Raw genomic sequence first — 16,774 nt, 5'->3', positions numbered from 1 at the left:
TTTCAGTACACAGTTTAATATTCATATGGTGATATAGGAAACAAGCCGCATTCTTATTAGTTTAATTGAGAATAAAATGTTTAAGGAATTTTACAACAGTAGCTTGATGGTCAAATTTTAGAAGTAGATTTAGAAAGCAGGCAATGACAAGGCCAAACCATTACTGATGCAGAGAAAAAAAGTGAAGTGTAAATGTAAAGGCCTATTACGAAGGTCAGGAGACATATAGGAGAATGTTTTGGAGGAGTATATTGCTAAGAGTGTGAAAGGCATTGATGTACTATTGCTCAAGGTCAACAGAGGTAGCATTGCATAAACCTTGACATGGACTGTAAATTATTTCCTCATTAATTCACATTTTCCTGTTCAAATTGTACATAATGTAGTAATTGCAATACAGAACATTACAGAATATTAAACAAACAAGAAACCACCTCATTTTAAGTTGTTTAAATAATGATTATCAATATCTGTGGGCTTATTAAGGGGCTGTGATGTTTGAGATCCATCATATGACTAATTTAAATATCTTTAAATTGACAGTTAAGGAAACCAGATGCCAGGGCCATGCATCCACATCTTCATCAGTGATTTCTGTGAATTCTGCTGACAAGTAAGTATTATTAAATAAGTAGATGCAATAACTCTTGAAGATTCCTAGTCCAGATATGAGTAAATAAAACTGCCAATGCCCAGGATTGAAAGTGTAAGATGTTTGACTACTAATTAATGAAGTGAATCCTTAATGCACTGGTCTACATTAAAGGTGCATGTCTTAATGTTTTACTACATGTTGTGCTTTCATCTCATCTATAAATCCAAGTACTCTACATCTGGTAGAGCGGTGCATGATAAAGTCATGAGGTGACTGACACTTATGTGATTCTTAATCATAGTGCAGGGTGTGGCTAACTAAAATATTGAATGGCTAATCATGTCCATTAAGTACACCTACAAAAGATATGGTAGGAGTATTTGGGTGGGGCCGGGATGGGGGGGGGGTCAAATCTACTCAAGTTTGTACGGAATGCTGATTTTTATACAAACATATCACATTTTCCAGATCTCCTTCCAGAATATTTACTTTCACACAGAAATAATTCACAACATTTCCTAGCTGAAGCCATGCAAAAAGTCTATGCCAGCTACCCCCCTTTCCTCCCATCTACCCCTCTCCTCCCCCTCCACCCTTTCCTCCCCCCCCCCTAAAGGAGAAGATTTTTTGATTTCTATTGGTCCATTATGATCAGTAACAGATGAACTAACATATGGTTATATGACTAAGAAAGAGAAATGTAGGCCATTTCACAAATCTAGCAAGACCCCAATGTTACAAACTTATTTTAAAGAATATTTCAGATGGAATTTTGGAGACCCATTTAACTGTTGTAAAAGCAAAAACCTTTGTCTATAAGTGAATAGTTACTAAAATTGTCATGTTTGTCTTAATTGGTTCATTTAATGCTAGATATATGTCAGATTATATTGATATCATGGAGCCTGACGATGATTCATATGCAAGTCTCATAAAATTTTTTGAAACTAGTAACCTTTGTCTCAATGAACTGTTGCAGTCATGTTGGCTTGTGTGCGTGTGTTTGTGACACCTACTTTACAATCACAATATCTCAAGGAGAGCAGCTTGGACTGAATTTGTATTTAGTATGTAGGGGCACCCCATTGAGTACAGTGGTGGAGATCAAAGGTCATTTGAAGCTTGAAAGATGAAGAGCTGATATTCAATTACATTTAGTGAGTGTTGTAACAACAACTTCTGCTTTTCATACTAAGCCATCAGGCTGAAGGTGCACCTCAGGCCAGGATGATGAAGAAAGTTATAGTGATGCAACAGAAGGAGATGAGGACACCAGTTTTGATGCTGATGCTGTTTCAAGAAGACACAACCTTCATAACTTACCTGGGGAGCATTCAGCAGCTGTTGAGAGCCATCCCTGTACCAATTTGTTTAAAAAAAAATTGTGCACATCACCAGTAAGGATCACAAACAAGACTGTAGTGACTGCTGTGACAGTCTATTGGGTAGGTAGTGCAATGATATTTATATGTTTATTGTGTTTATGTCTTTTCATTCTACAATACACATTACTATGGAAATGTGGCAAAGAATGCTGTTATATCGGCTTCCTTCTGGTTCTAACCACAAAGTACAGAACAGATGTTTGAACAATGGTTTTATTGTGAAATACATAGATCCCATAAAATCAGAGATGGCCACCCTAGATCATGGGCTGAAGAAGCTTGTCGCAGTACTTCATGTCGCTCCTTCAGAGCCCTGGGTAGAAGCCTGTGTGAAGAGATTCAACAGAGACTGCACTACTTAAAGTAATAATAATACATAATTTTTATATAGCGCCAAACAAACTATGAAATAATTCTCAGTAAAGAGCAACCTCTTATCATCCCTGGACAAAGGATATGTAACTGCGTTAATTATGCCCGATTTATCGGCAGCCTTTGACACTCTCGATCACAAAACCATACTGCAACGTTTCGAGAACACATTTGGTGTTACTGGAGATGCCTTGTCCTGGATGTCATCATACCTCTGCGATCGCAGACAAGTTGTGACCACCGGTGATCATCATTCTGAACGTGTCATCTTGAAGCAAGGCGTGCCTCAAGGTTCAGTTTTAGGTCCTAAGATGTACAGCATGTAAACAGCACAGTTGGGCGATCTTATTCGACGTCACCGATTAAACTACCACTTTTATGCTGACGACACACAGTTGTATGTGTGGTTTAAACCTAACGATGAGGATGCACAGAAGGAAGCAATGAATGTAGTATCCGAATGCTTAGCTGATATCGAGAATTGAATGCACAATAATAAGCTACATGACATTTCATTAAATATTGGCGATTCTGTTATCACACCAACACCAACGGTAAGAAATCTTGATGTAATGTTTGACTCTCATCTGAACATTGAACATGCCCCAACAAGTTAACAGTGTTTGTAGGTTTGGATACGCGAGTCCTTGAAATATCGGTCACATAAGGCGTTATTTAACTGACGATGCAACCAAATCACTTGTGAATGGCCTAGTAACCTCGCATCTTGATTAGATTGCATACGTTTGTTATAGAAAATGAATCTTTAATGAAACTTGGGGCTTTAATAGCTTTGACAAATGGTCAACAGTAACTGAAATTCAAAGAGACCTCACCTATATTGCCACCAGCAAAAACCACATCATTTTCAACCTGTGAACCCCTTTTTCATTGCTGAACCAGAAATTTTACACTCTTTTGGTGTTTGGCATGGAGCAAACAACGTTGGGAAGAAAATTGCAGAGGCTTCCAGAAAAGCTGCAAATCTACCACTGAGTGCTTGGATTGGAAACATAACTAATCACTTTTGGTACTGCTCCAAGCTGGCACAGGGTGACAGATTACATTTCTTGGTAAGAGTATTAAAAGGGGCTGGGGGCTATCATAGTAAATGAATGTAAATAAGAATGCTTTCAAAGTTGATGTTCTCCTTTAGATTGTCAAAAATGTGCCCCATTTACAACCTTGACCACTTGATAGATTTATGTTGCACTGCTTGTGTTTATCCCAAGGTAATTTGAATATGTAATCTGCAATGTCTATGAAAGGGATAGATCGGACTGAACCCATTTGAAGAAATCTATGTTACCAATGCAAGGTCAGTCATAATCGTATTGCCCGCTTGAACCTACACCTATTAAACAGCATCCCTTGAACCTACACCTATTAAACAGCATCCCTTGAACCTACACCTATTAAACAGCATCCCTTGAACTTACACCTATCAAACAGCATCCCTTGAACCTACACCTATTAAACAGCATCCCTTGAACCTACACCTATTAAACAGCATCCCTTGAACTTACACCTATTAAACAGCATCCCTTGAACCTACACCTATTAAACAGCATCCCTTGAACCTACACCTATTAAACAGCATCCCTTGAACCTACACCTATTAAACAGCATCCCTTGAACCTACACCTATTAAACAGCATCCCTTGAACCTACACCTATTAAACAGCATCCCTCGAACCTACACCTATTAAACAGCATCCCTCGAACCTACACCTATTAAACAGCATCCCTTGAACTACACCTATTAAACAGCATCCCTTGAACCTACACCTATTAAACAGCATCCTTTGAACCTACACCTATTAAACAGCATCCCTTGAACCTACACCTATTAAACAGCATCCCTTGAACCTACACCTATTAAACAGCATCCCTTGAACCTACACCTATTAAACAGCATCCCTTGAACCTACACCTATTAAACAGCATCTGTATCAATTCCATGAGTTTGCAAGCATAGTTATTGATATCTCACATGATTACCTCACATCTATCATTGAACTCCTGTGCACACCTAACACATATGCAGGAATCTGAAAATAGCCTTACATACTGTGTAACACTGTGTCCTTTTGATGCCCATCTTTCAACCAAACAGTGGTATCATAAGGATTCTGTGAATAAATGTCACATAAACTAACACATTTTTCCATTAAAGTCATATTACCCTATCAATTAGGCACGTTGGACAGGTCTTTTACATCATTTGGTAGACAGACATCAGTGGAATTTTGGAGTAAGAGGTGGCACAGCCAAGAGTGAACATGATCCTTTGGGAGAGAACTGTGAGTCAAAAAAATACAGGAGGGGTCTCCCGCACATCTAACACTACGGGAAGTTGCTCTTGATCAACGCCTCATCCATAACGTGCACTACTACACACGGTTCAGGTAGATGTTTAGGATATATCTAAAGGGCATTGTCATTTACTAAAGCAATGTCAGAACTAGTTTATCTCACAACATTTAAACCCCAGTGACACCATTGCTTTCAGTTATACTGTTATTAAACTTAATTCATCCATCCAATTCACATCTCGGTATCATGCTTAAACTTATGTGAGTTATGTGTTTGTCTAAGTGTCTACACATCATCACACCTCTTTGAGATATCCTGTTTACAAGCCAAAGTGTCCACACACCATCACACCTCTTTGAGATATCCTGTTTACAAGCCCAAGTGTCCACACACCATCACACCTGTTTGAGATATCCTGTTTACAAGCCCAAGTGTCCACACACCATCACACCTCTTTGAGATATCCTGTTTACAAGCCCAAGTGTCCACACACCATCACATAGAGTCCTTTTGCCTCTGGCAAGGAATCAAAAAGGGAAAAAAAATGTTTCCATTTTTTATATTGTGGCTCTTTAGACAATTCAAAAAGTTTGGAGCCTTTGACCCAAGTTTTCCTTAACTCTGTTGCCAACACCTGTTAAAACATCATGGATGACAGTAAAGTCAACTGAGCTGAAATCTTTTGTAAGACATTTGAGTAACTGTTTTCTATTGCTTTTGCTTTCGTTGAAGTTGATCAATACTCAAATGCAGTGAAACTGTCATCAAAACTTTATATTGATGGTATTTTGTTCTGGTTTTATTATGCAATGATTCACAAAGCTGGCTTTCTCCTAACCTATTAATTATTCTCCCTTATTTTCAAACAGCCCTCCTCCATTGACAAGGCCAGAAACCCTGTTGTTACTATTGACTACCAAAAGCACAAGAATCGTAAACAGTTACAGAGGGAAGGAGAATCAGGGTAGGCCATAGTCAATAGTAAACAATTAACAGTACTTGAAGTAAATGTCATGGTTAAAGAGGCAGCAAGTAACGTAGTTTGCTGATTTATTTTATTGATTTGTACATCCAGACTTTGCCCATCTCTTTTAACCGACTGCTATGACTGATATTTTCATGAAGAGAGAATTAAAAGGAAAATCATTTCAGATGAAATTATAAACCAGTGCTGTTATCTTGATTCATGTGTATGTATATGTCTTTGTAATATCCACCATTTAAGCATGATATATCTAGATTGGAAGCTCAAAAGCTGATTGCGACAGATACTTCCTGTGGATTGACTGTGCAAGTCTGGTTCACTATTGTTTGTTCCTTTTCCTTGCCCATTTTGCACCAATAATTCACAGTAAGTATACTGCCTTCTTATTAGAGGAAACTTTAAAGGAAATAGTACCTGTACCTTTTCATGGGAGAGCACCTGACTTTGTAAATCAGTTTGTCAGAATCTCCCAAAATTATTTCTTCATCCTAAATATGGAATGAACTTTTCCTGTCTTTTTTTTAGGGGGAGGGGGGGGTGAGGGAGGTGGGGGTGAGAGAGGTGGGGATCATCCTGCATATGTATAATGGAATGGGCAAGTTCTCTCAAAAAATATATTATTTCTGTTGATCTGCAAAGATCAATTGGAAGATTTGGATTTAACACTGTGATTTTACCTGTGTCAATTTTAATCTACTTCCCTTTGAACATTATAGTCAGTATGGCTGGCACATCTACTGTATCTAGTCCTTTAAGTGAATGCTTATGTAGTTTTGTAGCTTGACCCTGTGTAATGTTACATTCTGACATTTGCATTGCACTCCTAATGTTACTTATTGAATGATGCAAGGGAACATTCAGTACATACAAGTGAGAGTATTAAATCAGCAGTTGTGATGCTGATCAAAATCATTACAAGGTTATCTGTGTTAAGGTCCCCGCTAAGAACCTTTTACAGAAATATGAACATAATTGATACTGCACCAACTAAAGCATGGAACTGGTGGTGATTTTTATCACAGCTTCAAATTGTATACATGAAATAGCTTGGAGAATGATAAATGCAGCTGTTAATTCAGGAGATACTTACCATACTTATGACAGTTCACAACCCATAGTTCATGAAGTATTATGCTAAATGTTACAAATAAAGGACCCCCTTATCAATCTCAAAAAGTGCTCCCCCCTTTCAAATTCCTGGCTATGTCGCTGGCTGATATGTTGTGAATGTGAGTAAAATATTCCAAATTGAACATTGAAATATGTATTGCTAGTCATGCAGACGTCAAAGTGATAACTTTAATAATAATAATAATAATATTATTATAATAATACTAAGCACTTTCTGTATCTTACTTAATGAGTAAAAAAAACCTGATATTTTTTGGTACATATGTTTCTGCAAACGCCACACGTTATCTCACAAGAAATGGTTGCTCATTTTATGGTTTTAATACACTTAATGATTAAACCACAAAATACCAAAACTTTGCACTGCTGTGGCTTGTAAACTCCCCATATTGATTATAAATTATCCTTTCAAACATTTCTGATGGCAATCACACCAACTTTATTATTGGGAGGCATCTTTTTTTAATGTCAACATGGGAATTCGACTTGATGCCAAAAGGTCAAAAGGTGGAGTAGAACAACAAAGGTGGTATTTTTTTATTTTATAACTCGATGTTTTTTCTCGATTGTTATAAATCTATCCGGCTACTGTATGTGGCAGAAATAGCAGTAGCAGTAGTTTGCAGAGATATTTATATATTGAAAGCTTTTATTTAATGCAGTTTGGTGCCTTAAATCAGCAATTGCAGTTTTTACCTAAGTACCCAGTTTATTAATGTACTCTCATTAAGAATCCGGAGGGGCACAACCACTATTTCGAGGGAGAGAATTAGAAATTGTCTTTGATTTTCATTGAGATAGCAGGGGCACTACGGCAACTTTGTAGTTTTAGTAGGAAAACCAGGCTATTTACATACACTTGTGAAAAGACACCAAGGGGCATGGTTTCCAGAGTGAGAAAAAACATGTAGAATTGACAGAATTTTAAGAGCAACTTTTCTTTCAGTGGTTTTTTTAAAACTGTACATCAAAACCTTAACATTTCCTGCAGCTGCTCAATATTTACCAGCTCTTGGCGCAAATTTCGCTGGAGTTTTGGACAATCTTAGAGCCCTGACTTTGATGATAAAGTTGTAGGATGACCAAGAGGGCACCTAAGGCATTGAAAGGGTTAAAAGGCATACCACAGTTTTTGCTATCAGTGATGGATGATATTTAAGCTCATTACCGCAAGAGGTATTTTGCCATCGACCTGCTTCCTGACGTACATATTCTTACGTTCATTGAGTGTGTTTTGATTTTCTTCTTTCACCCTCTGTCTGTCTCCATTGTTGGTTCTCTTTTCTTTCATCTTGCGCTGCAGTTTATTCTCCCCACAAAAGGTCCCTATAGAAAATTTAGGAGATACGGCTCAGTCCGAGGAAAAGCATGGCTCATCTCTGAACACGGAGTCCAGTGGTAGCGATAGTTACAGGGACATTTTAACCAGTCATAAGTAAGTTTCACTCTCTAAACATGTTTTATTTTAAGCAAGGTTTTGTCAGCTGGCAACATATTATCTATGTGTTATTCTTTTGTAAAACAATTCAAAAATAAGAAACTGACCGGGAAAAGTAAATGCAATGTACTTTATTGAGACAAGTTATTGGATATTCCCAAACCGAATGTTTACTTACCATAAATGTAACTTGTTGAAAGGTAACGCTGTGTCTTAGAAACAACATTTTAAACTATCTCAAGTTGTAAAGGATTGGGGAGGTAAATAGAAGTCGATTTGGGGTGGGGGTGAGTGGAGGAGGGGTGGGCAGCTAAAATAAGCTGCTAGTAACGATATGATCTTTAAATTTACACTCTAAACAGTTGACTGTACTGAAAACTGCACGGTGCATTTTAAAGTACGCCACTTTCTATTTCTTGCTGTAAAGCAGAACTGTTTGTGACTTTGTGTTGAGTTTGTTTTGGTCTCACCTCATTTCATGTAATGTATAGGGAGATGAGATATTGTACTTCATCCCACATCAGAAATGTGAGTGAGTGAGTAAGTGTTCGTGGGTGGGTGGGCAGGTGGGTGGATGTGTGTATGTTTGATAGTGAGTGAGCAAAATTAAGTATGTCGCAAACTCCTCCTAGACCCCAAGTCCTGTCGAGTTCAAGCTTGGTGGGTGGGAGCCTGACCATGTTAACTCATGCTTGTGTGATTGATGACGTTAAAGAGGTCGAAGGTCAAGAAATCTAAAATTGGTTTTTAGCCATTTTCTGCATGCCAACTTGTTGGATAAAGGCATTAAACCACATTATATGTAGAGAATGAAGAGACAAAGTTTAAAACAAGACAGATTTAGCTGTTTAGGCTTGTAGTTAACGGGTCAATTGAGTTAAAGTTAAAATTAGTCTAAATTGTGCAAAAGAGTGTGTCGTGTCTCCTAGACTGTAAGTCCGATCAGGTTCAAACTTGGTGGGTAGGTGCCTGACCATGTACTGTAAACTTGATCTTGAGTGATTGGTATAAATGTCATAGGTGAAAGGTCAAATACCCAGAAACTGTAGCCATTTTCTGCTTGTCAGTATGTTGGAAAAAGTCATTAAACCACAAAATATGTAGACTATAATTGGACAAATTTTAAATTAGAACTTAAGGGTCAAGGTCAAAGTTCATAGTAGATCCATTCCATCATAGGAGAGATAAGATGCCATGGATTGCCATCTTGTCTTATGTTTTAATCGTAATAGATGCTAAGATCCCATTACAAGGAAGTTTAGTAGGCAAGTTCCATTCTTTTCTGTTTTTCTTGACAGGAAAGATATGATTGATAAAGATGGCTACCTTCAAGGTGTGCAGGGAATTAAGATGACTAATGAAGCAATCCATGACAGAATGAAGGTGAGATGACAAACCTATTAATTAATGGATCATTCAAAGTCAATTTGAGTATAGTTTCATTAGTTTAATGTAAGTTTAATTGCTTTGTTCAAGGGCTGTCCTAACATTGTTGGTGTTTAGTATCATTAGATGCAAGGTTACATTGCGACTAACATGCAGCATCATGTAACCTATTGAAAATTTCAAGTTTCATTGCTTACACTACATTTCGTGTTTAATAGAATGTTGAGTGAAACTACCCACTGCTGTAGGGGATGAAACATTTGGTGTTTTATCCACAAGCTCCAGCTCATTCCTTGGAGCTTGAATTTCAACTCCTACCCAGATCCCAATGAAGAGAGTAAGTGGCGTCTGCTCCTGTAACGCAACAATAGCATAAGAGATGGTGGTATGAACAGACCTTATGGGGAAAAAGTTAACTAGTCATTTAATGAAAGTGAAAATATTCCCCATCTTGCTGGGGTGGAATTCATTTCCCCTGTGGGTTATATAACAAAAGAGAAATCTGTAAGCAATGATGATTATTTATGCATCTTTGCGTGATTGAATACTAATCCATCTTTGCGTGATTGATTATTAATCCATCTTTCTGCTTAGACGTTGAAGGACAGCATAGTAAAATCAGAGGATTCCGTGAAGACACTGGTAGCAGAGATCAAGATGCTAGGTCAAAGGGTCGTTCAATCTCATAAAGCCGTACAGAAGGAGGAAGAGCCAGGTACATTTTCAAGTTTCTTCCTTTTGGGTTTGTTACGTTGAGAGTACAAGATGGATATGATGCTCGCATTGTATAAATTATTGGTAGCAGTATGCTGGAGACAATGGGTTGTAGGACTATTGTTTGTGAGCTGGTCACACATATGGTCATGTGCGAAGAAAGTTCGAATGTTTTTCAAAACTAACCAATGAGTCTGTCTTGCGTTCAAAGATTTACTTCGCTGCTAAATGAACCCGAGCACGTGCAGCAGGAGTGTCAAGCATAAATTAGGGAAGTTTAAATTCGTTTAAAATGTTCTATTTATGGTAGTTCGCAAGCGAAGATGTTACCTAACTTAAATGGAATTGATACCAAGTTTTTGTATTGAATGAGTGCAGTTGTTAAATTTTATGCTCCCGCCAACCCCACCCCACCCTCGGAAAGAAGTATTCCTAACCGTGATGAAATATCACTTAGTAATATTCAGTCTTACTGAAGGGGATGGAGTACAACAGAGTTGAGGAGAGTGGAATTTTCTGAACGTTAAAGAATACATCAAGTTTATTTCCTTGTCCTCAGATTCAGTGTAAAGTACATTTGGTGAATATTGTAAGGATAACAAGCTCTTTCCCTTTTTCCTAGAACTGAATAAGTATTAACGCAAAGCAAATTGCTCTTTTTACCCATCATGAAAGTAGCTGTCCAGTTACTAGTGTATTGGAAACAATATTATACCTGCCATTAGTTTTGCCATATGTAACTGTGCATGATTATTTTTTTTTGGGGGGGGGGGGTTTCCCTTAAATTGTATGTGCATTGTGTCACGTTTGTTTTGACAAATAAGGCTTTGTTCTGTGCAGTGATAATTTTTTTCCTATAATCCCAGAGACATAAATATAAATATATTTGGAGCAAAATCTTGAAAAGGGTGTAACAATATTAACGTTGGGTCGGGTCAGATCTTTGCGGAAACCCTACACATGAAGAGACTAGGAGATAACTGGTTGGGGAGGATGGGAGAGGGGGGTGGGTCTTGGTGGAATATTTAGGGACATTGCAGTTATTGTGTGTTGTTCTCCATCTCAATTAAAGACCTGTAATTTATTTGTAAATAAACACCCAGTTACTTAGTATTTTGCTGTTTTGGATGCAGCCAGGGGTGGGACCTAGATTCCCCATCTCTTAGATTTTGTCTGTAACCCCACCAAAACACATATCCAGTAACACTAAACCCTCTCCGAACCTCTGTTGCTTCATTTACCTGAGAGAATCTTGCTATGAAATTGACTGACTTGCTACACAAGTGCAAAGATATTGGGCATTTTCTTTCCATTAACAGAAACTCTAGTGTTATCCTCAATATAATGATAAACAAAATGGAGAAACTTTCAGCATATGTATTAAAAATAGTAAACACTTACTTACTGCCTCCACTCCACCCTCCAGTTTAATATTCTGGCTTTGCTTTCTGATTATGGGTTGGTTTGAGATGTAGTACATTTCTCCGTCCGTGTTATTGTCAGATAATGAAATGAGAATAAGAATTAATAAAATTGTAAAAGAAAGTTTCCTTCCTCGACAGCATGACTTCATATCCGTCACTTCTTCAGTATCTACCTAAATGACAAATGTAGGCTGAATTTTAGACACAATAATGTCGTAGTCCACCAGAACAAGGTTAATTTGAGATTTTACACTCATACACTGCTGATCCAGTTCCAAGCTATTCACCGTTAAAATATGCTAAACCTTCGGTTTATTCCTTTAAAGGCTAACTTCATGATGTTATCAGCTCTTCTAGTACAGGCTTTAATGTTAATGTTAACCCATTGCTTTACATTCTAATAACTCACTCAACCAAAGCATGTTCCTTAAACTTGATATTAAAACAACAACACCCTTGCACCCATGGAATAAAAATTAAACACCATCTATCCAAAAGTTGACAAATTTGTACTACCACTGTAAACATGTCATTTGAGACAGGTAAAACTCTTTTTGTGATTTTGTGTTGGATCTGAGGAACTGAGCTAAATGGTTAAAGTATTAGACTAAATAGTCTTGTCACTCTAAACTGATGAACCTCGGCAAATTAAAGGGTTGTACCCTCAAAAATTAAAAGTGGCATAAAAATCCAACCTGGCCTGATAGCACGTTTTGCAACGGTTCAAAACAAATTAACTGAAGTTTGTTCCTAAAGTCATTTTTTTATGAAGTTTTCCTTCATGTCTTCCCATTGTAATATAGCTTGTAATTCTATTGCAACTCAAATACTTTTGGCCTTCATGTTGTAGTATATTCCTTTTTTAAATTTTTTTTCACATTTTATAATAAAATTATTATTATTATTAAAATTATTGGCTATCGTTGACTCATTCGAGTCCTTAAATGTAACATGCATGATCTACACTTTATGCAGAGTACAGTACTTTCGTCTAAATGGCTTGTGTATTCCTATCTAGTAATTTTCTTTCATACTCTTCTATGGACAGAACCACCTATGGTTTCCACCATGGAACAGCTCCCGAGAGACCTCCAGAAGACTTCGTTCCAATTCTGGTAGCGACGTGCGGAACGCTTCATCAATCCAAAGAGACAAGCCGATGGAAGTTTCCTCCAAAAGGATTAGAAATAGGACTAAAGTTGAAGAAGAATCGGAAAGTGATTCGATCCAGCTACCAGATAGTCCTGCCAGTCTCGGACTTTCAGGATCACAAACTTTTTGAGCCACCGATATTGCAGCTTCTTAAAAGATATATATACATTTTATATATATATATATAAATATATATATGTAAGCTTTTTTACTTTTTTTTTTGTATGACCATGTGTGTAAATATTGAAGCACTAAGGATATGCAGTTTTTTTCCCTTGAAATAGCAACAGATAAAATGGAGAATACTGTTATGAAAGCTGTACTTAAAACACTTTTTTCTGCAGAAATCTATCTATATTTCATGCATAGTCTTGAATACTTCTGCAATACCATAAGACCATCTCTGCCCTGCACCTAAAAATACTGGTGTTTTTTTCTCTCTTGCATGTTTTCAAAGTGCTATTCTCAGGGGTATCTTGTTGAAAATTTCCTCAGATTAACAGATGGAAATTATGAAAGGTTTTTCGTTAAGGATGGTCATGTGATGATGCTAAACGATAATCTAATGCCTAAAGAGTCTGTAAATTCAGAAGAGAGGAATTTTTAAGTATCCTATGCCAGGAATCTTCGATTGATTCCTAGCCAAAGTGCAAAAAGGAAGCTAAGGGTGTATGTACGCAGGTAAACGTATGTTTATGTGATGTTCCAACTTGTAAATGGGATGACTCACCAAGCATATCTTGCATGAATTTCATGAAAATTAGGATGTAAATTTACAGCACTGAATTCTTTGGCTGCTCCAGTTATTTAGCGGAGTCAAGGTCAATTGAGGTCATCAGCGGCCAAAATACAAAAACCTCATAGTCGAGTTTAGTGAACATCTTTAGCATCGGTAGAGTGTCATAGTTAGATGGTAGGTCCCCCTCACTTAGCATTACACTTTGAGGTCAAATGTAACTTGGAGTCATCAGCTGCCAAAAGCCTGAAATCCTTGTCGACATAGCTTCAAAATCAAAGCTGCGATTATCCTCATGCTCAGAAATGTACAAGAACTGAATGTTCTATGAAGAGGTCATAGGTCACTTAGGGTCAAATTCTGACCACCTTGATAACTCCAAAAAATAGGTCGGATGAATCGCACACCTGGTATGATGGTGCCCCCACTGACATTGCAATCATTTCCTTTTGGTGAACATAATTTGGTCAACTTCAGTTTTAGTTTGTGAAGTGGCCCAAATTACAGATAGGTCTGAAGTAACCTTGAAAAATGCATAAAACAGTCAATCAGGTAAATGATATCTGCTTCAGAAGTGGTAATCATGTGTTTGATGATCTTAAAACACACCTTAAGTGATTCCTGGCAGTAATTGTCACTAGTTGAGTCCAAAGGGGGTAAACAGGCTGTCTGAAAAGTTGCATTCTTCTGTGTAGTCTATATATACTAGATGGCTTTGGTTTTGAAAATATTTCAGTGTATTGAAGGGGTAGGTTGGTGGCAGAGCTGATTTGCTAACTCAAAAAAGGTAAAAGGTAATGTCCATGCTCATACATATTCAACATCTATGGGTCTATATTTCACATAAAAGGAAGACTGTTCTTTCTGGATTTTAATCCATTTTTGGCCATAAAACTTATGTACTGTAAAAACGTTATCAGTGACTGTCCAAAGAGTGAGTTAGTACATGTTTTGTGGTCTAGGGAGTTTGAATTGTCTGATCATTTCTGGTTCTCACTTAATTCTTGAACAAATGTTAACTCACTTGACTCTACATCAGTCAGATAGTCAAGTGGGATTTTGTGCAAATTATACGGCAAGAAAATCACAATTCTTTGCCCCCTGTCTAGAGAATGCTTAAACTCCTCTCTTTGGGGGGTTTGATATAGATGCAATATTTTGTTGTCACTAAGTGGACACAGTTTGTTTATTTGCAAGGTTTGGTTGTTTTTTACTTGTAAGCTGCAAACTGAGAAAATGTGAAAAATGTATGGTGAGTTTTTTTTAACTTGTGCTTTCACTGGAAGAATAAAAAAGAAGAGCATGAGTTGAAATTGAACCAGGGACCTTGTGATGCCTACTTTTTTTGTCTATCAGCTACCTTAGGGTGTATTTCCAATATTTAAAGATCTGGTTGTTTGTAAAATATATACACCTCCACTGAACCTTGTCAGGGAGGGGGTGGTTTCCTACTCGCCTCACCCGCTTGGAAACCTTGTCAGGGAGGGGGGGGCAGCCAACTCGGGTGCCGCTTGGGAGCCTTGTCGGGGGGAGGGGGTACCGACGAGTTCCTTTTACAGAATTCACCGGCCCAACCGGGGCTTGAACCCATGCTGCTCAGTATCATTGCAGATGGAACAACCGATCACACCATTTTGGTTCCCAATAAAGTAACCTTCGTTTTTTACCTTTATACTTCCACCTGCTCCAAAGAACAGAAAACTAAAAGACTCTGGTTGGGTTTTGAACTCATGACAGTGTGATGTCTGTCTCTCTTAGTCCAGAGCACTAACCACTGCGCCACAGCAACTGTTGAGAAATAATGCTCGTTTCTAATATTTAAGGTTCATAATGGAAGGAAAGAGATATAAGAATAGTAAAAGGAAAACTGTCCTTACTGGGTTCCGAACTCATGATAGAGCATTTGTCAGTCCAGAGCGCTAACCACTGCGCCACAGAGACTGTTGAAAAAGGGTGCTCGTATCTAATACTTGTACTTCAGGAAGGAAAAGATAAAAAAAAAAGATTAAAATGCGTCGAGCGCCCTCTTGCGGCCTCGTTTTTGGTCAGTTTTCAACTTCAGGGGAACAATAGGAGAGCGAAAAACTTTTAGGGTGAACAAAAGATTTCAAAACCTTTGTTCGTCCTAAAAGTTTTTCGCTCTCCTATTGTTCCTCTGAAGTTAAAAACTGACCAAAAACGAGGCCGCAAGAGGACGCTCGACGCATTTTGCCAGTGATACGTGATTTCAAAGCAGTCAAATCACGTATAAAAGAAATGAGCATCCTGAGGCTAAATCGATTTGGGGTCAATTTTTGGCAATTTTTATTTGCGCCAAAAATAGGTTTTTTGTCTGAAAAGTTAAAAAAGTACCTCTTCTTGGTACCCAATTCCAAAATAAACTTCAGATTCGTAATCAGCGTGTCGCGAACTACCAGAAAAGATACACATTGGTCGATTTTGCGACAACAAATTTTTGCACCTCAAACTTGCAAAAGTAAGACCGAAAAACTTTTACGACGAACAAAGGTTTAAAATCTTTTGTTGCCCCTAAAAGTTTTTCTTTTGTTCTATTGTTCTGTTGCATAACTGAGCGAAAGAAGTTTCATAAGAGAGCGCTCGACGCATCTTGCCAGTGATACGTGATTTCAAAGCAGTCAAATCAAACCTTTGTTTGTCATTTTGAGGTTTATCTTGACATTTATGAATAAATGGGTCAGTTTTGGCAAAAACTGCAAGGGGTACGTACCCATTACGGTTTTTATAGGTGAAAAAACTTGTTGTCGCAAAGGCGATAAATGTGTACCTTTTCTGGTAGTTCGCGACACGCTGATTACGAATCTGAAGTATATTTTGTAATTGGGTGTTGTGTGGGGGCGTGCGGGGGGGGGGGGGAACTGAATTATGATTTATGAAAAAAATAGAAATCTATAGACAAAAAGCCTTTCCCGGTCAGATAATTACACGAAATTAGTGTATAACAAAAACAAGGGTGTCTTCTACTCCACGTCTAATTTTAATGTCGATGGGTGTTTCAGAGAGGACAAAAGAGGGGCTGAAAAGAGGGGGTTTTCCAATTTGTGCACTTATAGGGATCACGTATTTCTAGCGGGTCCTTTGGGACCACGTATCCCCCGAACGGAAGCAGATATGGACCTGGG

At 37.8% G+C, this 16,774-nt stretch overlaps 1 protein-coding gene across 1 annotated transcript; it reads left to right on the top strand.

Moving 5' to 3' along the window:
- Nucleotides 1-859: 859 nt before the first annotated feature.
- LOC139976361 (uncharacterized) lies at nucleotides 860-14,952 on the top strand. The gene is made up of 6 exons (XM_071985054.1): nucleotides 860-864; nucleotides 1,806-2,040; nucleotides 5,538-5,632; nucleotides 8,088-8,219; nucleotides 9,521-9,605; nucleotides 12,795-14,952. Exons 1-6 carry the CDS (start codon nucleotides 860-862, stop codon nucleotides 13,026-13,028), a joined length of 786 nt encoding a protein of 261 aa, XP_071841155.1. The 3' UTR covers nucleotides 13,029-14,952.
- Nucleotides 14,953-16,774: the final 1,822 nt, after the last annotated feature.

This window comes from Apostichopus japonicus, chromosome 11 (assembly GCF_037975245.1).
Source record: "Apostichopus japonicus isolate 1M-3 chromosome 11, ASM3797524v1, whole genome shotgun sequence".
Lineage (NCBI taxonomy): Eukaryota > Metazoa > Echinodermata > Holothuroidea > Aspidochirotida > Stichopodidae > Apostichopus > Apostichopus japonicus.
This window is presented reverse-complemented; position numbering and strand designations above follow the sequence as displayed.

Excerpts from the sequence above, each read along its gene's own strand:
- LOC139976361 (XM_071985054.1), top strand. Across the intron at positions 2,041-5,537 it reads CTGCTGTGACAGTCTATTGG|CCCTCCTCCATTGACAAGGC; the intron begins GTAGGTAGTGCA and ends ATTTTCAAACAG. Across the intron at positions 5,633-8,087 it reads CAGAGGGAAGGAGAATCAGG|TTTATTCTCCCCACAAAAGG; the intron begins GTAGGCCATAGT and ends CTTGCGCTGCAG.